Genomic DNA, 23,577 nt, shown 5'->3' on the forward strand with positions numbered 1-23,577 from the left:
AGCATGGGGACGGCAGCAGATCTCTCCACTGTGGCAGTCCCGGGGTTGGTAGGAGCCCTGTGATCCCTCAGGTTGTTCCAGATGGTTTTCCAGGTGCGTGGAAGGGAGTCAGCAGGGCGTCCTGCTCGGCAGTGATTAACAGCCACAGCAAGGCGCGATAAGCACTGGGCCGTCGGGTTCCGCCGGGGAGCCACGAGATGTGGGGCACCGGAACTCTGGTGGACGTGGGCAGTTCACGGAGGAACTGCATCCGCCTTGAGTCACGGCAGGAGGCCTGTAGTTAAAGCATTTTTCTTGCCCATGAGCCCTCTTCCCACACAGGTTTGGCAGTGTGGAGCTGTGCTCTTTCCCTCGTGCTGCCCCTCCATCGCCTTGACACAGCGTTGATGAAAAGCTCTTTTAGCAAGACTTTGGCTCCCCAGTGCTCGTGTCAAGTGCCAGCACTTGCTTGGAGTCATAGAAATAACATCGAGCTCAAACCAATTAATTTCACTCACCCCACAGTTGCAGATTTAAACTCTGTCTTTTGATCCTGCAAGTCTCACCCATTCGTGCTTGGTGCTGATGTGTTCTGGGCAGACCAGTCCTTAAGTTCTCCTATCTTATTCATTGCACTTTGATTTGTGTGTAACTCAGGAAGAGATAATTAAATAGGGAAGGAAAAAATTGCGAAATCAGATTCCATCTAGCACTCCTGGGTGACTGGAGAATAACAGTGTAAACAGGTTAGCATTCACAGAATTGAATCTTAATTAAGATGAATCTGCTCTCTCAAATATACTAAATAAGTCTTTACTCTGAGATCGGATGCAGAGAAAAGGGAAGGCAGTGTGGCTGTGCATTTAATTTTCATTTACTCTTACTGTGGGTCTCCAGTGAAGCCACCAGTTTGGCTGGCAGTTGAAGGCAGGTTCCTGTGCTCTCCTTGCCTTGGGTAGCTCTCATCCTTGAAATCCTGAGACTTTTTCCTCCAGAGAGGTCCATTTTAGTGCAGCACCATTTAATCGGAGCAGACCTTTGCTTGGGCAGTAACTAATTTGGTGTTCGTGTGTGCAGTAACTGCCCGCTCCCACATGAATTCATGTGGTTATTGAATGCTCATGTGTAAATTACTGGGATGCTCATGTGTGGACACTAAACCCTGCAATCCATGCTCAAGAGTTCCCAAAAGCTGCTTGGAGGGCGCCTTATGGAGTCTGTGATTGCGCTGGGGGAAGGACACACTGAGCTCTCGCTGTGTCCTGTGTACTCTGGGCCACACGGGGCTGCCCTGTGATAATGGGGCACTTGGGGAGGCCACAAAGCAGAAGGACTGTGGGGCCAGAGGACAATGTTAACTTGCTGAGATTTTCAGCTCACTCATTTGGGTGCCCAGACCTGGCGACTGACAGTAGGGACACCGAAAGAGCTGGAGCACTCTGCTTGGGAATGGGATGGCTCAGAGACCAGTGCTCAAATGAAGCCTTGAATATTGGGCCTGCAAAAATCTGCAAAGAGTGTCCCACATGTGAGACAGCAGCCTTGAATGAAGGGCATTTGTGTGTAGAAGGAGGCAGCTCTGGGTGCTGCTGCCAGGTGGGTGCTTTTGCCCTGTGCTTGTTCTGTCTGGGGTGGCAGGGCCGGGCGGGCTCCTGCCTGCAGCAGAGCCCAGCACTGGGGCAGAGCCTGGCATTGGGGCCACTGTTGTTGACCAAGGTCGTGGTGGGGATTCCTCTTGAGAGTAGCAGTGAAGAATCTGCCTCTGTGCAGTCCTGGTTTCCCCTTCCCTCCTCCAGTCCCTGCGCTGTCCTACTCGGCGGGCAGCCAGCTCTGGATCCTGCTCCAGCCTTGGCTGTGGGTGGAAAGAGGCAGCTGGAGTTGCTCTCCAGTAAACAGAATTACAGCCAAATGTGGGAGGTTCCTGAAGTCACCTGTGAGCTGCCTCCTCCCATTCCTGGACCCGGGCTGCCTGCGAGGCACTTTAAATTGCCACCTGGCACAGCCCTGGACATAGACTTCGGCAGCAGGATGGCACGAGGCACCCTCCTGCTGGGGCTCCTTGCCCTGTGGGCACAGCTGCAGGCAGCACCCATCACAGGCAAGTACAGGCGGGTGGGGACCCCAGGCCTCTCGGGGGCTTAAGAATATTTTTCCTTATTTTCATAGAATCACAGAACAGTTTGGGTTGGAAGGGACCAAAGCACCGGAGGTGCTTTGCAGGTGCTGGCAGGTGCCAGGTTGCCACCTGTGAGGGCCAGGGAAGCTGTGTGGGAGCGGGATGGGATGAGCCCTGGCATGTGGGGCTCACTGCAGTGCCAGGGTGGGCTGTGGCATGGTGCCATCTCTCTCTGACTCCCCGATGCAGCCAGAGGCACAGGTGGGTGCTGGCCCCGGGGCAGAGGTGCCCAGGAGGGCCCCTCAGGCACTGGTCCCACCACAACTCTGCCACGTGCTGGGAGGCACCAGCGTGGCCCTTGGGCCGAGTTGCCCTGGCAGCAATGGTTGGGCAGAGCCCTGAAAAACCACCAGGAAAAGGTACAGAGGAGAAGGCAGCCACAGCTGGGGCAAACCAGGCTGCTGGGTGGGAGCAGAGGGTGGGAGGGCAGCACAGCAGGGCTGACGCTGCTGCTTTCTCCTTCCTCCAGAGTTCCATGGAGCAGCTCCAGCCGGGTGGCCACCACCAGGGGAGCCCAGAAACGCTCTACTGGGTAAGAGCCATGTGCCTGGGGAAGAGGCCAGTGTGGTACATGATCCACAGCCTGGCAAGGTTGTCTCATGTGGGAAGCAGGAGTTGTGTGCAGAGCAGGTGGGTAAGGACCAGCTCCTGCATGGGTCTGTGCCAACAGCTGCTGCAAGTCCTGCACTAGGAAAGCTGGACACGGGGAAGCAACCCAGTTCAGGGGAAAAACCAGCATGTGGGGCAAAGACTGACACTAGGGAAAAACCAGAGGTTGTAGCAAAGCCGGACACTGGAGGGAAGCCAGCGGCTGGTGGGCAGCCGGCATCTGGAGAGAAAACTGTGCTGGGGGAGAAGCCAGAGAGTGAAGGAGAGCCTGGGGCAGGAGAGAAGCCTGGATCTAACCAGGATGACAGTGAGGAGGATGACGTCAGGGACAATGATGAAGGTGGTGATGATGGCAGTGACAATGATGGTAGTGACAACGACAGTGATGATGGTGGTGATGATGGCGATGATGGGGATTCCAATAGCAATGAAAATGGTGATGATGGCAACAATGACCGTTACAACGACAGTGATGATGAGGGTGATGATGGTGATGATGGTGACAATTCCAGTAGCAATGAAAATGGTGACTCCAACGGCAATGAAAATAGTGATGATGGCAACAGTGACCGTTACAATGACAGTGATGATGATGGTGATGATGGTGATGATGGCGACGATGATGCTGACAATTCTAATAGCAATGATGACTCCAACAGCAGTGAAACTGATAACTCCAATAGCTATGAAAATGGTACTGATAACTGGGATGGGTATTTTAGGTTGTAAGGGTATCATTGCCCAGGGATTTCCAGGGGGTTCTGGGTCCCTCTTTTGTGGCACACAGCTGGGGCTACCAGATTTTGTGATTGATCTGTGCCAATAAATGTATCTGATGGACATAAGAGCTTAGTGTCAAAAGTTTCTTTAACAGTTCAGCAGCACAGATGGGACACTCAGTCACTTGCCCATTTCAGTCCTTCTAAACTCCAGACATTCAAATTCCTGGCAGTGGGTGATTTCACCCAGGAGCTCTGGTGTAAGTAAGGACTGAGTAGTGTGTTAAATATCTAGAGCAGGTTCAAGTCCTGCCTTCTACGAGTTTGAGTTTTGTGGTTTTGTGAAAGATGAGAAATGTACCTGGCATAAAGAAGGGGACGCCCTCAGCCAAGGTATTGCAGAACTGGGAGAAGATAGTTGACACTACTGAATGATCTCAGAAGTGCACAGTAATATTATGTCAGGAGGAATGGCCATATATTACTCCACGTGGATATGGTCCTTCAGCTCAGATGCCAGCCCTAGCCCTGACAGAAATCGAGAGGCTGCAGTGTGTGTGCTCTGTGCAGCACCTGGAATCCCTGAGTCAATCATCACTAATGTACCACAACACCCAACTTCTTCAGCAGCTCAAAATGGGATTTTCACAGCCACACACCCATGGGTGTGTTCTTTATGCCCCCCTTAGAAGAGGAGGATAAAAAGAAATTTGCATTTCCTTGGGAAGGAACAATATGCCATTAACAAACTCCCACAGGGGTATAAACATTCACTAAATGTTTATAGTAATGCCCCTGGGAAGAAATCCAATTCAGGGGGAAAAAAAACAGCACGAGGGAAGATTGAGACTAGGGAAAAGCAAAGCTGGAGACTTGAGGGAAGATTGAGACTAGGGAAAAGCAAAGCTGGAGACTTGAGGGAAGCCAGAGACTGGTGGGAAGCCAGTGGCTGGTGAGAAGCTGGCATCTGGGGAGAAACCAGGGGGGAAGCCAGAGAGTGAGGAGGAGCTTGATGTGGGAAAGAAGCCTGGGTCTGACCAGGATGACAGTGTGGTGGATGATGACAATGACAGTGATAACAGTGACAATGACAGCGATGATGTCTATGATGATCATGACTGTTGAGTATTTTCTATTATTTGAAAGTAGCCAAGTGCTCGTTTGACATCCGTAGCTGGAATTGTTAGGTGCAAATTGAACATTATCTGAATCATACTGGGTGTGTTGTGTAAGTCAAAGATGGAGCGTAGTGAAACCCAGGGCTGACAATCTGAACATTAATAATAGTTAGAATAGACAAAGCTGTAGCTTAAATATTATTTAAAAATTAATAGTTGGAGTGGACAGCCCATAGATCATGGTATATGAACTGTAACAACCATATTACAACATGGACTGCAGAACTGACTGAAACCCCAACCAAAAGTGACCTCGGAGGGTGTGAAGGTGACCACAAGGTAACCACTTAGTAATGAAACTGTGAAGCAATGAAGAGTGAGGAGACCCTAAAGCCTAACAATGTTCTTGGTCTGGACTGTTGCATGAGGGATGGGGAGTTCAGATTATAAGAGTATATTTGCCCAGGGATTTCTTTCTTCAGGGTCTCTCTTTTAGGCTCCAGCTCAAGCTATCTGAGTTCATGATCGATCTGTGCCAATAAATCTATCTGATGGAGATGAGAGCCTAGTGTCAAATGTTTCTTTAACACCAGTGATGATGGTTGCAGTGATGTTGATGGTGCTGGTGACAGCAATTACACTTGTTCACTGATGTTGCAGGGCAGGCAAGGAACATGTGAGGTGAGGGGAGCCTGCAGTGAGTGGCTGCCTCCAGACTCCTCCTCTGCCTCACTCTGCCAGGGCTGGTCCCAGGCACCAGCAGTGTTTTGAGCAGGACCTTCTCCTTCCTAATAAACCCAGCACTGGTCACTGGCTGGGTATGATGAGCTGTCCTTGGTCAGTGCCTGGCATGGCCAGGCCATCGTGGCTGCCCCAGCCCTGTCCTGGTACAATGAGCTCTGGCATCTGTTCCTGCCCAGCATGGGCTTGGCAGGGCCCTCTGCACAGAGATATACCTCTGTCCCTCATGGGAGACCCCCCAGGGACAGCCCCAGCCAGGGACAGCCCCAGCCTGGGACCTGCAGAGCATCTCTGGCAAGGGAAACATCCGTGTGACCCCAACTCCCTGAGGCTCACTGGGGTGAGCTGCTCCATGCCCAAGGCCCCCAGCATCCTCCAAAAGCAGCTGCCATGGCAGAGCTTGACCATGAGCCACAAGGACAGGGACCCCATCCCTCCCACAGGGACTGAAGATCCCACAGAGGCTGGCAGGGGCTTGCCAGGAGACAGAAACAGCAGGAGCCAGCCAGTGTTCATCACAGACTGGGTTTACTGGGAGGTGGGGGGCACGGAGGCCCCGATGGTCAGCACAGAGCTGAAGGTGGGATCAGGGTGCTGGGTGCTCATCCAGCAGCTGATGGAGCCCTCCATGGCTGGCTGTCCGGCTGTCTGGCTGTGCAGCTGTTGTCTGTCTGTCTGGTGCGGGTTGGCTGCACACTCCAGGTCCTCAGTCCAGGTCCAGGTGGGGGCTAGGTGAATTCTGGGGAAAGACAGGAATCTGTGTCCAAGCCCTCACTTTGTAGCATGTCAGGGCACAGCTGTCAGCCCCACAGTGGGGGTCTGGGGATGAGGGCTCCAGAAACCTCAGATACTCCTCCCAGGGAGCTGTGGGGGGGTTGCTAATCACTTCTGCAGCATGCAAGGATGTGGGGGGGACAGCAATGCTGTGCAGGATGCTGCACACCAGCCACAGTCACTCTGGTCCCTGTGCCCATGGCCATACACCCTCCTGCAGTGCTGTCCCACTGCTCCCACATCTGCCTGTGCCCACCCACATCCAGCTGTGCCCACCTGTGCCCCCCTGTGCTCACCTGCAGAGAGCAGCCGGGCCCAGAGGCAGCAGAGCCCCAAGAGCAGCAGCAGCGACAGCAGCCGCATGGCAGGGATGGGCAGCGTGGGGGCTGCCTCTCTGGGCACAGGCAGGGTTTTAAATCCTCCTGGGGCAGAAGGTTGGTCCCCATGACCTGGCCAGTACCCCAGCACCTGACGTGCTCCATCCGAGCGTGAATATCCCCCGTCCCCTCCCTCCTGCAGGCAGCTGCTGCTGGACGAGCCTCAGGGGAGGCACGAAGGCGCTGACAGGAGCAGCCAATGAAACTTCCTGCTGCGGGGGACAGGTAGGGCACAGGTGGCAGCGAGGGGCTGGGAGACCCTGCCTGGGGCTGGCCTGGCCGAGGCAGCAGAGGTGGCTCCCTGGCCGGGCTCTGTGGAGCAGCCCGTGGTGCCCTGGCAGCTCTCCGGGCATTGTTCTGCCTCTGGGAACAATCGCTGGTTCCTGAGGGACGTCCTGTGACCCGACACGGTCCACAGCCCTGCACTGCCACCAGCCCCTCAGCCCTGCATCTCCTGGCCAGCCTGGAGACCAGGACAGGCCAGGGGGGCATGGGGTCCTGGTGCTGGGAACAGGGAGGTGGGGGCTCTGCATGGGCACCAGGACTGCAGGGCTGGAGCACGGTGTCCTGTGTCCTTGCCCAAGGCAGAGTGGGTGCCCAGATTCCTGTCAGGCGGTGCTGGAGCTGCCTCTTGCCTCCTGCTCCCTTCCACGGGGCTGATGGGATCAACCACCCCGGCCGCTGCGAAGTGTCGAAGTGTCGCAAGGACGGCGGCATCGGAGCTGCCGGGGCTTTCCCTGACGGTCCCTTCCGGGAGTGCCTGTCCCTGGGAGAGGCAGGAGGGCTCCACACCCCCACCCGGGCAGCTGCCTGCACGTGTGTGTACATGTGTGTGCACACGTGGAAGCCAGCTGTGCACACGTGTGTGTGCGTGTGGAGTCCACGCTCCCCGTGTTCCCGCTCTGTCCCTCGGCTCCCCTGGTGCCTCTCCTGCCGTGCAGCCCGGCCTGGGCAGGAACATCATCCTGCTGGCACAGAGCCGCCCCTGTCCCCATCCCACCTGAGCCTCCGCCCTGGGAGATGCCACATTCCTGGGTGCACCCTGAGCGCCCTGGTCACTGTTTTCCCCCTGGAGAAGATCTGGCTGGCGGCTCTGCCCCCCCAGCTATGCCAGTTGCTCACCCTGCAGATCCCTGGTGTCAGGGCAGGGCAGGGGGTACCTCTGAAGGGGTTTCTATCACGTGCAGCCCCAACATCTACCTGGGAACAGCCCTCCCCTTTAACCCGCCGTGCCCCAAACCCCAGCAACCGCCGGGAGTGGCTCCGCATCCACGGCGGTGTCACCCCAGCCTGGCCATGGCGTTACTGCCAGGCCAGGCGGTGCGAGGACAGCCGGAGCTGCTCTGGAAGATGCCGTCAGTCGTTCCAGGGATCACTCGGCTGTGATTCCCTGCGGAGATAGCGGGAAAAATGCAGCCCCGGTGGATTCTGGCGCTGTGGCCCTGCCCTCCTGTGGGTGCGGGGCTGGGACTCTCTGTGCCACCGGGAATGTCCCGGATGGCTCAAGGCAGTACCGAGGGTGGCCGCTGAGCCGCGGCCCCGGGACCACCACGGTCCCTGCGCGGGGGTCCCTTTCCCACTGCCCACCCTGACCCTGCGCTCCCGATCGCCTCCGGCATGTCCCTCGGGCTTTGCTCCCGCCCTGCTCAGGACTGGCCACGTCACCGTGTCTCATGCCGGGATTTCTGCCAGGATCTCGTTTTGGGGCTTTAGAGGAGAAGCAGGAAAAGCTGCAGTGAGGCGAAGGCGGCGGGCGGCACCACCCCCCCCAAACCCCACCCCGAGTCCGACTTTCCTGGCCCCTCCCCACGGAGCTTTCCTCGCCCTCCGCTTCCCCTTTGGGACAGTAATTACGGCAGTAATTAGGAAGACAATTATTCCTGCTGAATGGAAACAGCTTAATCTGTTTCTCCCTCCTTTTGGCAGGTTTCACCCCACGCCCGCCCACGGGTGCCGGTGGGTGCCGCCCAGCCCGGGGCCCGGAGCCCTGCACTGCTGTGGATCTGGATCCCCGGCTGGAAGCCTGAAGGGCTGTGAGCTGTGTCCCATTCCCAGGGAATGCTCCCCACACCAGCACAATGAAGCTGCCAGACCCCGACCTGCTGCCAAGAGCAGGGGGCTGCCGGGGGGCCACAGGGCACGGCTCAGGGCAGGCAGTCCCCGGGAGTGGGGTGGGTGAAGGAAACATCACTGTCCTGTGGGACCTTCAACAGCCACGATGGCAGGCAGTGAGGTGGTACCCACAGGCTCAGCCCCATGTGCAGGTCCATCCCATCTGGGATGCTCTTTGTCACCCATGAGGGAGCACAGGAGAAAGGGGTGAAAGGGCACAGCACTCTGCTCTGGCACAGCCTCTCCCTAGCCCCTGCACCACAGGGAGTGCAGGGCAGTGGTGCTGCAGCGTGCCGTGCCCCAGCCCTTCCCTGGCTGATGGCTGGGCCAGAGCCAGCAGCTTTCCATGCCCTGGCATGGCACTGCCATCCTCACTGGTGGCAGAGAGGCCAGTGCTGACCTCCCCGTGCCCGTCCCCATGATAGGCTTGTCCCCAGAAGACTGGCTGCTGCTGGTGGTGCCCCCAGCCCAGCCTGGGCATGCCACTGCCACCCAGCTGGGCTCCCCGAGAGCCACTCCAGGACAGCTGTCCCGTCCTACCGGTCCCCCTGGCTCCAGGGATGTGGCCAGGATGCCACTGGGGAGGCTGGGCCCTGCCTAGGTGTGGCTCATTACCTGCATGGCAGGAATTACCTGGGCTCAGGCGACAGCCCTGCGCCCTCTGCCCCACCCGCGCACCTTAAATCCCAGCCCACCACACCCAGGGCCAGACCCGGCCATCCAGGGCACCATGGAGCTGCTGCCTGGCTGCCTTCTCCTCCTCCTCCTCACTGCCCTGCTCCCCCTCACCACACGGTCTGGCCCGGCCCCACACGGACATGGACGCGAAGAGCTGGGGATGGGTGAGTGTGGCCAGGGCATGGCCTGGGGACAGGGACACCTGAGTGCTGCTCTTGGTCAGTGCTCTCCTCTGCCCCTGTGCTGCCAGGTGCCTGCAGGGGTCTGGGGCTGTGGGTGCCGGGGGTCTGGCCCTGGGGCACTGGGGGGCTGCTGAGGCCCCTGCTCAGTGGCTCTCCTCAGTGTTCTGGCCACTGCGTCCCACAGCAAAGCCTGGGTACTGCTACTACATCTCGGAGGTGGTGGAGGACCCGCTGGATGAGGCCTGTGGTGCCTGCCGCAGGGATGCCTCCTGTGCCCGCTGCACCAGCGATGCCGACTGCCACGGTGTCACCAAGTGCTGTCCCAGCAAGTGCGGCTACACCTGCCAGGAGCCGGTGCTAGGTGAGAGGTTGGTGCCGTGGTAGTGGGGCTCTGGAGCAGCAGGGGTGGGTGACTGGAGGGGTGTTAGTTCACACCGGGAAGCAAGCTGGGAAGGGAGTTCCCTGGGGTGCTCCCGGGGTCATGCCAGGTCCTTGCAGACCACGAGGGGCACTGCACTGTGCAGTGGAGGAGCACCCCAGCTGCTGGTGCATGGGGCCGTGGGCTGCTGGCACAAAGGGTTTGGCAGTAAGAAGGGACCGGAACTGTGCAGACCTTTCCAGGGGCCTGGCAGCACTGAGAGTGGTGGAATCCCTCTCCTGCCCCTGGTTCAGCCTGTCCCCTTTGGACCATGCAGACTTCTGCTACCTGCCCTCGGTCTGTGGGAACTGCAAGGCTCTTTTCCGCCGCTTCTTCTTCAACGCCTCCAGCCAGCAGTGTGAGGAGTTCATCTACGGCGGCTGCGGCGGCAACAGGAACAACTTTGAGACCAAGGGCGAGTGCTCCCAGGCCTGTTCCCACGTCGGTAACTAGCAACGTGCCGTGGGCCGTGTGCCACAGATGGAGGCTGCTCCTGGCCCCGCTCCTGACACCCCATGTCTCAGTTCCAGGTGACTGATAGTGCTGGCCCGGGGGGTGTAGTGGCCTCTGCACAGCCCCAGCCCAGGGGAAGCTGCTGCTGGTGGTCACATCCCCGACCTTGGAGGGAACCATTCCCTGTGGGGCTGGTGGCAACAAGTGCTGTTGGCTGGGGTGGCCATGCTGGGGGGCTGCGGCTTGACTGGGGATGCTCACTGGCTCGATGACAGGGACATGTGCCCCAGGATGACAGCATGGCTGCCCCTTCCTATGCCATGGTGCCTGACCAGAGGAGCCCATCCCTCCCCTCAGGCTGTGACACTGCAATACAAGGGTGGGTCCTTGGATGAGCACGTCTGGGTCTCGTCCTTCCTGCTGGAGCAGGCAGTGCCCATCCCTCTTGTCTCCCCTCCCTCACGGGGACTGGGTGATGGGTGCCTCCAGCAGCATGGCATGGTGGCCCCGGGGCTCACCCAGCCACCACCCTTCAGCTCCCCCTGCCTCAGATGGCCTCCCAGCCCAGCCTTGCCCTTGAGCTGCTGATGTGACCTGGCTGGGAGCTGAAGCCACTGAATGGAGGAGGAATGGCCACCAACTCAATGGATGCCCATCCCCAGCCTGCCTTGACCCAGGTCATTGTCTGCACCGCTTCACTGGCCCCTTGGCACCAACTCCAGCAGGGGCTAAGCACCCTGCCCCTGGGGATGCTCCTTCCCTGGGAGCCACAGTTGATTCCAGGCTGCTCCAGGAGCATGTGGGGCAGCTGGAGGCGGCCAAGTACACACTTTATTGCTGGAGGTGGTGTAGAGGGGACAGGCCAGCTGGAGCCTGTGACTGTCCCACGTTCTCTATCGAAGGTGTCTTCCTGCTGCAGAGGAGCTGCTCTCTCATCACGCAGCATCTGAAAAGGAGGACGTGCTTTTAAGGGAGCCACAAGGCTGGAGAAGTGAGGGACCAGTGGCCATGTTTGCAGCCATGCTGGCCAGCTCTGTGAGAGCTTCATCCTGCTCCATGTCACTTGAGATCCCCTCGCCCTGAAAGTGCACCTGCTGGGAGCAGAGCAATGGGGCAGCAGCGGGAACCGGCCTTACGATGATGCCGAGCTGGGAGCGTGCTGAGGGCTGTGCCCTTCACACGGGTCTGGCTGACACCCTGCATGACCTGGTGCCAGCCCTGGTGCTGGCCCCATCCTTACCACTGGACACCCGTGTGCAGACGTGGCCGCAGCCGTTGCTGCAGCACTTGTGGCCCCAGGGACACTCCTCGTCAAGGCTGCACAGGTCCAGGCATGACCCGCGGCCCCTGGGCACGGGGCACGCTCCTCCTCTGCCTGCAAGGCAGAGCACCCTGCCATGGGGCACCTGGCTGGAACGCCCCATGTGTCCCAGGGCAACGCCTGGGTTCTCTGTCTCACCTCCGGGGGTGTCCTTGCAGACGCGGCCACAGCTGGTGCGGGTGCACCTCTGGCCCCAGGGACACTGTGAGTCGGCCTCGCACTGCTCTGTGCACCACTCGGCACCATGTCGTGGCACAGCCGCGGTGTCACGCTCTGTGGGCAGGGCAGGACGGTCACCTGGTGACTCTGAGCTGAGGCTGTGTGTGCTCATCACTTGCACAGAAGGAAGGGGAGGCATGGGAAGAAGGACAGGGGCAGATCATATCCCTGGAAGTTGTGGGACCCCGCAGGCACAGCCATCTCAGCAGACCCCCCACGAGTTCACAGCACGGGATCCTCACTGGGATTGGAGGGCAAGGATACCCCAAGGAGTGGGTGCTGAGGGAATGCTGGGCTCCATCCCCACAGGGCAGAGGGTACAAGAGGCTGACCTTGCAGAGAGGCTGGCGTGCAGACATGGCCACAGCCGTTACTGCAGCACTTGTGGCCCCAGGGACACTCCTCGTCGAAGTTGCACAGGTCCAGGCATGTCCCCCCTTCCCTGGGGATGGGGCACACTCCCACTCTGCCTGCAAGGCAAGTACCCAGCTGAGGGGCACCTGGCTAGGGCACCTCACAGTGGGGCACCCCAGAGTGGCCCTGCATGGCTCCCAAAGGACCTGGCTGGCTCTCACCTCCAGGGATGTCCATGCAGACATGGCCGCAGCCGATGCTGGTGCACCGCTGTCCCCGGGGACATTGTGAGTCTACCTCGCACTCCTCCATGCACTTGCCATCAGCGCTGTCCTGGCTCTCTGCAGGGGCACACGGAGATCCACTGTCACCTGGCCATCCTGGGGGGGCTGGAGCCAGCTCCCCCCGAACAGGCTGTGCCTGCTACCTCTGGGCACGGCCACGCACTCCCAGCCGCAGCCCGTGTCGCAGCACTTCTCCTCTCGCCGGCAGACACTGTCATCCAGGCACTGGCTCCCACGCCGGCGCCGGGGGTCCCAGCATGGCTCTGGTCGGGGACACTCCCCAGGGTGCTCTATCAGAGGAGGGGACCTGGATGAGGGCAGGGGTCCCAGCCCTGCTCTCACTTTACTGTCCCGTGCTGGTGTCCGGGCTGCCACGCTCACCTCGGGCAGGGCGGGTGCAGCACATGGCGCAGCCAGAGAAGCAGCACTTCTCCTGCCGGGGACAGTCCCTGTCGTGGGTGCAGGAGTCCTTCTCTGAGCACGGTTCAGAAATCTGCTGTGGCCTCACCTTTGGGCACTCACCAGGTTTGTCTGAAATGGGAAGGAAGGGGCAGCAGGGGCAGGGACCACACCATGCTGTGGGCACCCCCTTTTTTTGCAGCCTCAGGGCACTGTGAAGGCTGCAGCCTGGGGGTCTGCTGCCCTATGGCAGCACCATCCCACATCTTTCCCCCAGGAGCTTTGACATGCCTGGTGTGTGACAACCCTGTCCTGGTAACCTTTTCCTCACCTGGTTCGGGGGCCAAGCACACAGGGCCACATCTGCTGCTGCTGCAGCACTTCTCAGCCCCTGGGCACTGCCAGTCCCGGATGCAAGTGGTGCCACATGGGGATGTGGCCAGTGGAGCCTCCTCAGCCAGCGGGCAGATGCCTGGTTTTTCTAGGGGCAGGAGGCAGCAGTGCTGGGTGTGCAAACAGCAGCAGTGGGTCTTTCCCACCCAGTCCCCCAGTCCCTGGAGCTGGGGGACACCTCTGCCTGTATCTGGCACCTTGGGACGGGGGCAGGCAGACATAGTCGCAGCCGCTCAGGCAGCACTTCTCCTTGCCGGGGCACTCATCATCATGCCAGCACCAGGCTCTGCAGTCATAACTGGGGAACAGCCCAGCATAGGCCGGGCAGAATCCGTCCTTCCCTGTGGACATGGCATGGGATGGCTGCAGTGCCACTCTTTAGAGGCACAGCCACGGGGACCAGGGTGTGTGGGGTTGTTGAACCTCTGGGGCAGCTCCTGGCCCCCTCACCTTGGCCACGTGCTGGGCACCGCTGGCTGCACATCTGGTGACAGCACACGTGGGATGGGGGGCAGTCCTGGTCCTGGAGGCACCCCCACTGGTGTGGCAGTGGCCGTTGGGGGGCTGGGACAGGGCTGGTGTCCTCTGCACCGTGGACCAGGTGAGAGCGGGATGGTGGCCTCGCCAGAGGGTGGCCTCACTGTCCCCTCTCCCCTCCAGCACCCACCTGGGAGCTGCACAGTGAGTCCCCACCCCAGACCCCAGCGAGCATGAGGAGAGGAGCCCCTGTTGTGCCACAGCTCTGTGGCCCCACGGCATCATCCCTGACCTCTGAGCCATGTCCCCGCCCGCACTGCCCGTCCTGTCCCATCCTGCCTCACCAGCTGATGCTCCCGGCAGGCACTGGTGGCCACAGCTGCTGTTGCAGCATTTCTGCACATCGGGGCAGTCTCCATCGCCTCGGCACCGCTCCTGGAACGGTGTTGGCTGCACCACGGGGCCCTCCGTGGGCTTGGGCTGGTCTGGCAGGGCAGAGTGGGTGCAAGGATTCAGCCACCCTGCCCACCCCGGGGGTCCCCAGCCCTCGCTCTGGTCCACACACGCCTGGTGCCTGAGGCTACATCCTGGCATTGGGTTTTCCCGGGAGCTGCTGGTGAGGGGAAGCTGTGTGTGCTGCCCCAGAGGTCAGGGAAGCAGGGAGGTGATAGATGTCTATGGCACAGAGTCCCTGTGCTGAGCCAGGGCTCCCGGCTCTCCCTGCCAAATCCGTACCTGGTGCCGGCTCCAGGCAGGCAGAGCCACAGCCCAGCGGGCAGCATTTCTGCATTCCCAGGCAGTCCTTGTCCTCCAGGCAGGGGAAGGAGCAGGGGGCAATGAGCCCCTCGGGGGCTGCTGCCCTGCAGGCACCGGGCTTCTCTGCAGCGCCGAGGGGCCGAAAGGTGAGGCTGCACCGCAGTGTCCTAGGGCAGCACCGGGAAACCTGCCCCTGCCAGACCCTTGTGCCAGACCCTGCTTGTCCCTGGCTGGACCCCACCATGTACCCCATCCCAGACCCCTCCATGCCTTAGGAGCTGTGGTCAGGGGGCTGCCAGCAGTGCACAGAGAGCTGCTCTGTAGCAACGGGAATGGCACAGGGATGGGGACAGGGATGAGGAAGAAGGATGCCAGCTGTCCTGGGACGGAGGTGGTGCCGTACCTTCTGCTGGGGGGATGCAGCGGAGCCGACACTCCCAGGGGCAGCACTTGAGCCCAGCGGGGCAGCTGGAGTCGTTGGCACAGAGCGGGGGCTCCTGGCGCAGGCAGCGCATGAAGTCCCGTGGGCACCTTCCTGGTTTTGGGGGGTCCCCTGAAGAGGGATGGCAACGTCAGGGCAGTGCCGGCACCAGAGCCTCTCATCCTCCATCTTTGGGAAGTGGGGCGTGGGTCCCCATGCAGGGGCCAGGGAACTGGAGTGGGGATCACAGCCCAGGGGCTGGAGACTCTGCTGCAGCATGGCCCAGGGCTGCTGGACCCCCACATCGAGGGGGCACGGCACAGCACGGGGCTGTGTGTGCCCTTGCAAGGCAGCAAGTGCCACGAGGATTGTCACTGGCCCTGCAAGGGCACACCAGCTGGAGGTCAGGATCCATCCCTGAGCATCCTGCTGCCCCGGGTACCTTCACTGCAAGGAGCACACCCCATGCCACTGCTGCATCCTCCTCTTCTTCGTCCTCCTCTTGGCACCCTGTGCTCATCTTGGCCGTGCTGGGAAAATCAGGACAGCCCTGCCTCTGCTACAGGTGAGCTCCAGCCAGTGCCTGTTCCTGGTTCCATCACCAGCCGGAGATGCGATGGGAGCAGCCGCTCTGTCAACAGCCTGGCCGGGTGCGGCAGGGCTGCGTGTTTGGGCTGCAAACAGACGCTGACGGAGTTTCACTGCAAACAGCAGCTGTTTGGCTCAAACAAAGAGGCACTGGCCATTGTCTCGGGGTGGGCAGAGCCATGCTGCAGCTGGGCACCACCGTCCCTGGCATCGTCCTGCTGCAGGGGGCCGGCATGGGGTGTGGGGGGGTCTGCACTCAGAATGTAGAAGGCACCCTGGCACATGCAGCACCTCTGAGAGCTGATGGTTGCTGCGTGTAGGGTGCAGGGGTTGCACATGGGGGTGCAGGGGGTGCACACATGTCCTGGGGGCCCCCCAGGCAGCTGGCAGCAGAGCAGGTGCTGGAGCCAGCTGGGACATGGTCCCTGCCAGCATGTACTGGGCAGGGACAGAGGAGACACGACAGTGACAAGGGGGACCGGGGTGCAAGGAGCTGCCCCCAGGCTGCCTATGCCTGGCAGCTGCCAGGTTTGCTACCCAGTACTCACCGCCCTTCTCCTCTGATATCACGCTTGGCTCTGCCCTGAGGACGAGGAGCCCCAGGAGGAGGAAAACTCCCAGGCTCATGGTGCTGACAGGGACGCTGTGAGTGTCTGGAGCTGAGCTGGGGCTTGGTTTACAGTCAGTGGACGGGGTACCCGAGGTGCCAGGGCAGTCAAAGCTGGGCTGCTGGCTGTGGCATCTGGCTGTGCTGCGGGCAGGAGGGGCAGGAGGAGCAGGAGGAGGGGCAGTTCCCAGAACCCACCGGCGCCCTGCCAGCCATCCTGCTTATCTCTGGCCAAGCCCTGCTTTGGGGTCAGGGCGACCCATGGGGCGGGGGAGGGCAGCTGGGGTCAGGCACTGTCCCCCATGGTGCACAGCCCTGCTGCAGCTGGCTGCCACCCCCTGCCTGGGTTTCCCTCCAGCCCTGCTTGCCCCTCGCCTCCCTGGAGTGGGGGCTGTGGATAGACCCCACGGGTTGGCCGTGGCACAGCAGTAGGAGCAGCCTGAGGAGTTCTGCCAGCCCTGCTGCCATGGTGCTGTCCCCCAGCCAGGTGTAGCCTCTGTTCATGGGACTGCTTGGGATCCATGAGTAAGCAGGTCCTGCTGTGTCCCCTTGCAGGTCAGTGCTGCTCCCTGCCCCCTTCTCTGTCCGGGGACTCCATCTGTCCTGACCCGTGACTGCTTTTCCCACCAGGTTTTCACACTTTGGGATGCAAATGAGCCCTTCCTTGGTGCAAGGAATCCGAGGGAACTGGTTCTCCAGTCCCTGACTGCTGAAGGAACATGGAGCAGCCCCCGGGCCCTGCAGGATGGTCACCATGGGGTGATGATGGCTGGAGGTCGCCCGTGTGGAACTGGGACGCTCTCCCTGCCCCGGGGCAGTGTCTGCCTGCAGGGATGGCTGCCTGGCGCCTGCCTGCACCTCCCTGCCTGCACACAGCCCAGGCTGCTGGCGCCTCTGGGAACCAGAGAGGGAAACAGGGATGGTCACCCAGAGCAGAGGTGGCCATGGGATGGTTTATTCTGTCTCGGTGCTGTGGAGCAGCTGAGGCCAAAGGGGATTGCCTTGTGCTGGGCTGCCAGAAGCCTTGGCTGTGGGGTGGTGTGGGTGTTGTGCAGCCCTTGATGGCACAGCTGGGAGCAGCTGGGGGTACCAGTTACCCCAACCAGAGCCATCACTCAATGCTGGTGCCATCCTGCCAGCAGTGCAGAGGGTCCAGCACAGGGACAGGCGTGGGGGCAGCAACACCTCTGCTCACGCCAGTGGTGCAATGGCAGTGGGGTGTAGGGTGACCCCAAAAAGGCAGCTCCTGTGCAGCTCTTCCTGGCCAGGGCTAGGCTGTGCCTGGAGGAGACAGGTGAGGGGGTCAGTGAAGATGGGTGCTCCCTCTCTGAGGGATGGGGGTCCTGGGGTGCTCCCACCCTGGGCCCCCCTTAGTCCCCTCCAGGCTGGACCCGGGGGGCAGCAGGCTGGGGGTGAACGTACCTCACAGCAGGGGGACGCAGACCCGGCTGCAGCCCTGCTGGCAGCACTTCTGGCCGGTGGGACAATCCTTGTCCTGCAGGCACAGGAGGAGGCACTTGTCTGCCTGGTTACCATCCACCGCAGGGGGACAGAGCCCTGGCCACACTGGCACATATGAGAGAGGGAAGGGTGAGAGGTTCAGGGCACCCCTCCAGCATGGGGGAGCTGCCCTGCCTGCAGGGGTGAGCTCCTCACCCAGTTCCTCCCCCATCATACAACAGCTCAGTCCCCACCCTCCCATTACCCCCTAGGGAGGGCCACGGTAACAGGGTGTGGAGGCGGCACGGGGGTCTTGGCCGATGGCTTACCCTTGGTGGGTGGTTTGCAGACATGTCCACAGCCGGTGGTGCAGCACTTGTCATCCCCAAGGCAGTCACCGTCTGTGTCACACAGCTCCAGGCAGGGACCCAGGGAGCCCCGCAGCACCATGGGGCACGTGCCGGGCTTCGCCGAGGCATGGTGGCTCCCTGGTGACAGAGGGGACTGTGGATGTGCTGGGATTCTGTGCTCCTCAGCCCTGCTCCTGGCACAGCCTTGGTCTCCACCCTGTTTTCCTCTCCATCCTCCTTTGCAGAGCCCTGTGCTGCTCTTAGTTGCCAGCCTCACACCCACACCAGTCTGACCCAGTGAGACCAGTCACAGCCCAATATGGGATGCCAGCTGATAAGTGGAGTGGTGAGGGACAACCCTGGCTGTGGTCCCACCAGCAGGCGGTCTGAGGAGGGTGCAGGAGGTGGGTGCAGGAGAGGGTTCAGCCCTGTGCATGTTTGGGACCATCACCCACCCATGATAGAGGAGCTGCGTGCAGGGATCCTGAGGGCCAGCTCTTGCCCAGGGGCTCAGGAGGGCCTGGGCTGGGGCCAGGGCGGGTGTGTGGCAGCGGGAGCCACAGCCAGTGGCACACGCTCCCTGGGGCCTGGAGGGCTGCCACCAGCTGCACACTCGGCTGGGCACAGCCGCTGCGGCTTGTCCGGCAGCACGGCCTGGCACACGCCGGGCTCCACAGGGGAGGGAGAGCCGTGCTACCCCCAGTGCAGTGGTGGGCTGGACACGGGGATCAGGGAGGGCTGGTGGAGCTGTACCTGTGTCTGGAGGGGCACAGGCTAGCCCACAGCCAGAGAAGCAGCACTTGTGGTCCCCAGGGCAGTCCCGGTCATCGGTGCAGCGGTTGGGGCAGGCGGCAGTGCTCCTCTGGGCACGCTTCCGTGGGCAGAACCCGGGTTTGGCTGGAGGGAGGGTTGAGGCTCAGCATGCAGCCAGTCTGGCCCCACAGTGCCCACAGCTCCCCTACAGTGTGATGGGGGCTGTGGAGCCCTGGGTCTGTCTCGAGGCATCCTCAGCCTGCCATGGGGACCCCCAGGCCACCTCACCTGGCTCGGCGTGCACACAGCGGGTGCAGCAGCCACGGGTGCAGCACTTCTCCCCGGAGTGGCAAGCGGTATCATTGTGGCAGCTCGCCCCACAGCTCGGCCCGATGGCGCTGCCAGCGCGGGGGCAGTAGCCTGGGCTCTCTGCAGAGGGAGATGCTCCATGTGGCCATGTGCCAGGGACTGGGGCTCTTGCCAGGGGCACTGACACAGGCACCAGCCCCCACCCACACCCCACCCGTCACCCAGCCCCTGTGCTGGCATCCCTCGGAGGGAGCAGGGGTACCTGTGGTGGGCAGGAGGCAGGTCCAGACCTGCCTGCTCTGGCAGCACTTCTCGGCACCGGGACAGCTGTGGTCGGAGAGGCAGTACAGCCCGGGGGGCCAAGGGGCTCCACTCGCCCCCACCGGGCACTCACCAGCTTTGGGGGGGGCAGGTGGGGCAGTGGGGGTCCAGTGTCCCTGTGGGGCTGTGCTGAAGGTGGGAGCAGTGCCCTGGTCCCCACGGCCGTGCTGCTGGGACAGGGTGAGCAGTGCCAGGAGCACCAGGAAGAGGCTGCGCTGGCCCAGCATCGCACTGCGATCAATGCTGTGCTTCTGGGCGATGGGCTGGGATTTAAACCCTGGTGGGGCAGGGGCTGGCCAAGCCAAGCTGCTCTTTCTCATGGCAGCAGGGTTTCAGGACTGTGGGAGTGCCAGGCATGAACAATTCTGCTTGGGGGAGTCTCCTGGGGCAGTGCTGGGCCTGTGGCTCACAGCTGACACATCCTCCACAGAGCCCTTTCCAGGTCACCGGTGACCCGCGAGCAGCTGGGCCCGGGGCCGAGCAGAGCTCCCAGAGCCCCACCACTGTGAGCAGGGTTGGCACATAGGGGCAGTGTCCTGTCCCCAGTCTTCAGTGCCCACCAGGTCCCTCCTGGCACACATGGAGCAGGGAGAGTTGCTGTGGAGCTGTGGTGCTGTGCTGGGGTGCACCAGCCTGCACCTGCATCATAGGGAGAGAGGGAACCAGCACTGGGTACTGGGCAGTGCTGGGCAGGGTGTGGGGCTTGTTCAACCCTAGGGGGCAGCTAAGGGTGGGTGCTCTGGGGGTACCGGCCCCTCCCAGGCAGGAGGGACACTTGCTCTGCTCCCAGGGGCTGGGAGTGGGAACAGGGTAGGACCAGAAGGGACAGGGCCTTTGGAACCCTATGAGGAGCTGGAGGTGCCAGGAAGAGCAGGATAGGAGCAGAAGCTTAGCCCTGAGCAGGTGGGGAGGGGTAGGCATGTGGCAGAGGTGCGTGGGCTGCACTGCCCAAAGCTCCTTTAGGCTTCTGCAGTGGCCAACTGCGTGGGGCAAGGAAGGGTTTGGGTGATGCTCATGTGAGGGCACACACTGCAGCCTGTTTGTCTCCTGGTCACTGCAGAGCGGGGAGCAGAGAGCACCTCTGCTCTGAGGGGACACAGCTGCACCCTGATGGCCCCGCTCTGAGCATGGCTGTGCAGAGGTGGAGGAGTCAGTGTGCCAGGTCAGCCAGGGCCAAGGGCCCACGGGACAGCCCCAGGCAAGGCACAGGCTGAGGACCCCTGGAGACACAACAGAGCCAGTTGATGCTGGTGTTTGTGTGGAGCCCTTCCAGGCATCTCCAGCGCGGGATGAAGAGGCAACCAAAGATGGTGGCCATGGAGTGGCAGGGAAAGTTGGCCATGGTGCAGGATGGAGAGGCAGCCACGGCGTGGCAGGGAGAAGCTGCTTTATTGGACAGAGTGCAGGGGGCTGTGCCATGCCCCGAGCAGGGGACCCTGGGGAGGAAGCTGAGGCTGAAGACTCCAAGCCAGGGGGATGATGCAGGGCCACGGCCAGGGTGAGCGGGATGGGTGTTGGGCAGCAGCTTCCCCGTGGCTGGGCTGGCAGGAGGTGGCTGCGCCTGCAAAGGAGCAGAGACCGTGAGCAGGACGGGTGCACAGATGTGGTGGGATCCCTGGGGCTGGCATGCACCCAGCTGACCTCAGTGGATGGGCGTCACGCAGGAGACCTTGCCGCAGCCATTCCTGCAACACTTCTGGTTCCCGGAGCAGTTGGCGTCAGACTTGCACTGGTTGGTGCAGACACCCAGCATGGGGATGCCCGGGCTGACGGGTGGGCAGGTGCCAGGCTTCTCTGAAAGACAAATGGACACGGCTGAGACCTGCTGGTCCTGGCATGGGGGGCAGGGCCCACCCTGCAGCTCCTGGAGCTGTGGGCATGGCCCTGCCCCCTGCCTGCCATGGAGGAAGGACCACCATGGCTGCCGGCATTTCCCTCATTCCATGGGTTTGCCAGTTGGTGCTCCAGCCAGCTGGACTTGACGGGGACGTGTCAGGGAGACTGCGTGGCACGGTGGTCCCCAATGGTCCATGTGCTCAGTGGTCTCGCTCAGGGACGCATGGCTGGCACAGGATACGCAGGTGTGCCATGCAGACCCGATGGTGGCCTTGGCCCTGCTGTCCCCCACAGCTGCCAGGGATGGCCCTGGCCCTGGCCATTCGTTCATGGCATGAGGGTTCAGCCCAGGCCTTGGCTGGGATCATGTGCCCCCAGACAACCTGTGCCTGGCAGTGTGGGGCCCCTGCTCCGCTGTCCCACTGCCTGCCATCGGCACTGGACTCCAGCTCTGCACCCTGCTGCCCTCCACTGCAGCCAGGCCAGTGCTATCCTGCAGGCAGCCGTGGAGGTACTGGAACCTCCGGGTCACATCCACATGTCTGCAGCTGTGGATCCCAACTCCTGAGCCCATTTCCAGAGGCTGCTCTCCATCAGGACTGGCATGGTAACTGTGCTCAGCTGGACGGCTGCAGGGCTGTGGCCAGTGCAAGGATGGGGATGATGCTATTGGGAGACTTCCCAGCGCAGAGTTGGAGCCGGGACAGTGCCCACATCCTGGGCTGGCAGCCACCCACAAGACTGAGCAGTCAACGAGCACTGCGATGGGAAACGGCGCAGACCCCCCCCGTGCCCCGTCCCCAGCGTCATTCGGGATCATCCTCTCAGCCCCTGCATCGCTGAGAGAAGGAAGGGGAGAGTGTGGCCCAGCAGGAGCACACCCTGAGCCTGCCGGGCTCCCACACAGACACTGGTCCCCCCGCTGCAGCCGGACCCGCATCGGGCACCCAGGCCCGTGGCCACCACCGCACCCTGGAGCACCGGTGCTGCCAGCTGGGATGGGCTGGGATGGGCTGGGATGGGCTGTCATGCTCCGAGCAGCACAGCCAGGAGCAGGAGAGAGTGTTACCGTCGGGCTTCTGGCAGGCCTTGCCGCAGGCCGCCGGGCAGCACTTGAGGGTGCTCTCGCAGTCGCCATCGGACTGGCACCCCACCGTGCAGTTCACCGCATCCGTCGCCGGGTCCGGGCACACGCCGGCTTTTGCTGCAAGGCAAAGGTGGGGGCGTGGGCGCGCGCTGGGGCAGCTGGCCCCGGGCAGGGCGAGGGCTGTGTGCCGTGGCAGAACATGCTGCCACCGGCCCCAGGGTTGGGTCCAGAGATGCTGCTGAGCCTAACTGCACCAGGCATGGGCTGGTGCTCACCCCGGCCCCCACCGCAGCTGCCCTGGGGCTGGGAGAGAGGGATGCTGGCTGCTCGCCGGGCGTGCTGTGACGAGCCGTGCCGGGCCCGTGCGCTCATACTCACTGGTGACATTCTGGGCGGATGCTGCCGGCAGCTCTGCCCAGAGAGCCAGGAGCCCCGCCAAGATGAGGACGCTGCGGGCCGCGGGCATGGTGCAGGAACCGGCTGCGCTGCGGCCGCCCGGCCGGCCTTTAAGCTCCTCTCCAGGTGGGGCTGGCGGGCTCGGCCTTCCGGGTGGTTCCCAAGGGCCGGGCAGGGCCAGGCTCCCCCTTCGTGCTTGCACAACCCGAGTATCAGGTATCTGCCGCTCCTGGCTGCCGACCAGGGAGGGGGAGCCTCGAGGAGACCGGGCGGCCATGCTGAGAACTCGCCCGGCAGGAATGGCAGCCAACCACCACCGGCTGCAGCCCCTGCACGCTGGACCCCAGACAGCTCCAGACTGATCCCACTGAAGTGCTGGGCTGCCATGGCCCCACGCAGGGATCGGCCATGGGGATGCAGTGGTACTGCTCGCGGGCAGCGTAGCAGGCGTGGGTGCACCAGGGACAGGGCACGACCTGTCCCTACTTGGACTCACCCTGTGCCACCCTGGCCACAGTCATGAGCTTGAATGGAACCCCTGGCCTGGGTCACCAATGCCCAGAGGCCGGGAGGAACTGATGGTGCAGACAGGGCTGCAGATCGGCTCTGCTGCTGCTCACCCAATTCCTGCTCCTGTTCCAGACGCTGTTCTCCTCCTGCTCTGGGTCCTCAACTGAAGGGCCCTTCAGGCTGTCTGTGCCTTGGGCAGACGCCCAACCCAGGGCTCCCCTGCACCTCCCCAGAGTAGCCATGGGAGCTCTGCCTGGCTGCCATCTCATCCCGTGGCCCCCATCATCCTTGCAGTCTCCCACAGCCCCAGGGGTGCGGACAGACTGTCTGGCAGCACCGGATGGGCAAGTGGCTGGTGGGGAATGAACCATTGGCAAATGCACCCAGTGCTCTGGGACTTGGTGGTGCTGGGGCTGTACA

At 61.8% G+C, this 23,577-nt stretch overlaps 2 protein-coding genes across 2 annotated transcripts; both read right to left on the reverse strand.

Moving 5' to 3' along the window:
- Window positions 1-11,271: 11,271 nt before the first annotated feature.
- LOC108501048 (keratin-associated protein 10-4-like) lies at window positions 11,272-16,294 on the reverse strand. Its single transcript, XM_017822572.1, has 13 exons — window positions 16,097-16,294; window positions 14,943-15,092; window positions 14,519-14,662; window positions 14,128-14,268; window positions 13,757-13,891; window positions 13,504-13,647; window positions 13,245-13,394; window positions 12,896-13,045; window positions 12,658-12,804; window positions 12,452-12,571; window positions 11,796-11,930; window positions 11,577-11,711; window positions 11,272-11,282 (listed from the first exon to the last, which is right to left on the reverse strand). Exons 1-13 carry the CDS (start codon window positions 16,173-16,175, stop codon window positions 11,272-11,274), a joined length of 1,641 nt encoding a protein of 546 aa, XP_017678061.1. The 5' UTR covers window positions 16,176-16,294.
- Window positions 16,295-20,694: 4,400 nt separating this feature from the next.
- LOC108501037 (WAP four-disulfide core domain protein 2-like) lies at window positions 20,695-22,924 on the reverse strand. Its single transcript, XM_017822558.1, has 4 exons — window positions 22,630-22,924; window positions 22,234-22,368; window positions 20,970-21,122; window positions 20,695-20,889 (listed from the first exon to the last, which is right to left on the reverse strand). Exons 1-3 carry the CDS (start codon window positions 22,922-22,924, stop codon window positions 20,971-20,973), a joined length of 582 nt encoding a protein of 193 aa, XP_017678047.1. The 3' UTR covers window positions 20,695-20,889; window position 20,970.
- Between the last annotated feature and the right edge of the window lie 653 nt (window positions 22,925-23,577).

The sequence above is a fragment of the Lepidothrix coronata genome, unplaced genomic scaffold, assembly GCF_001604755.1.
Source record: "Lepidothrix coronata isolate B3197 unplaced genomic scaffold, Lepidothrix_coronata-1.0 Scaffold99, whole genome shotgun sequence".
Lineage (NCBI taxonomy): Eukaryota > Metazoa > Chordata > Aves > Passeriformes > Pipridae > Lepidothrix > Lepidothrix coronata.

Bases quoted from the DNA above. Each gene is read 5' to 3' on its own strand.
- LOC108501037 (XM_017822558.1), bottom strand. From the start codon at position 22,924: ATGGCCGCCCGGTCTCCTCGAGGCTCCCCCTCCCTGGTCGGCAGCCAG. The intron at 22,369-22,629 runs GTGAGTATGAGC...TTTGCCTTGCAG, and splicing joins ATCCGCCCAGAATGTCACCA to CAAAAGCCGGCGTGTGCCCG. The intron at 21,123-22,233 runs GTAACACTCTCT...TTTGTCTTTCAG, and splicing joins GGCCTGCCAGAAGCCCGACG to AGAAGCCTGGCACCTGCCCA.
- LOC108501048 (XM_017822572.1), bottom strand. From the start codon at position 16,175: ATGAGCCTGGGAGTTTTCCTCCTCCTGGGGCTCCTCGTCCTCAGGGCA. The intron at 14,269-14,518 runs GTACGGATTTGG...CTGCCCTGCCAG, and splicing joins CTGCCTGGAGCCGGCACCAG to ACCAGCCCAAGCCCACGGAG. The intron at 13,395-13,503 runs GTGCCAGATACA...TCCTGCCCCTAG, and splicing joins CTGCCTGCCCCCGTCCCAAG to AAAAACCAGGCATCTGCCCG.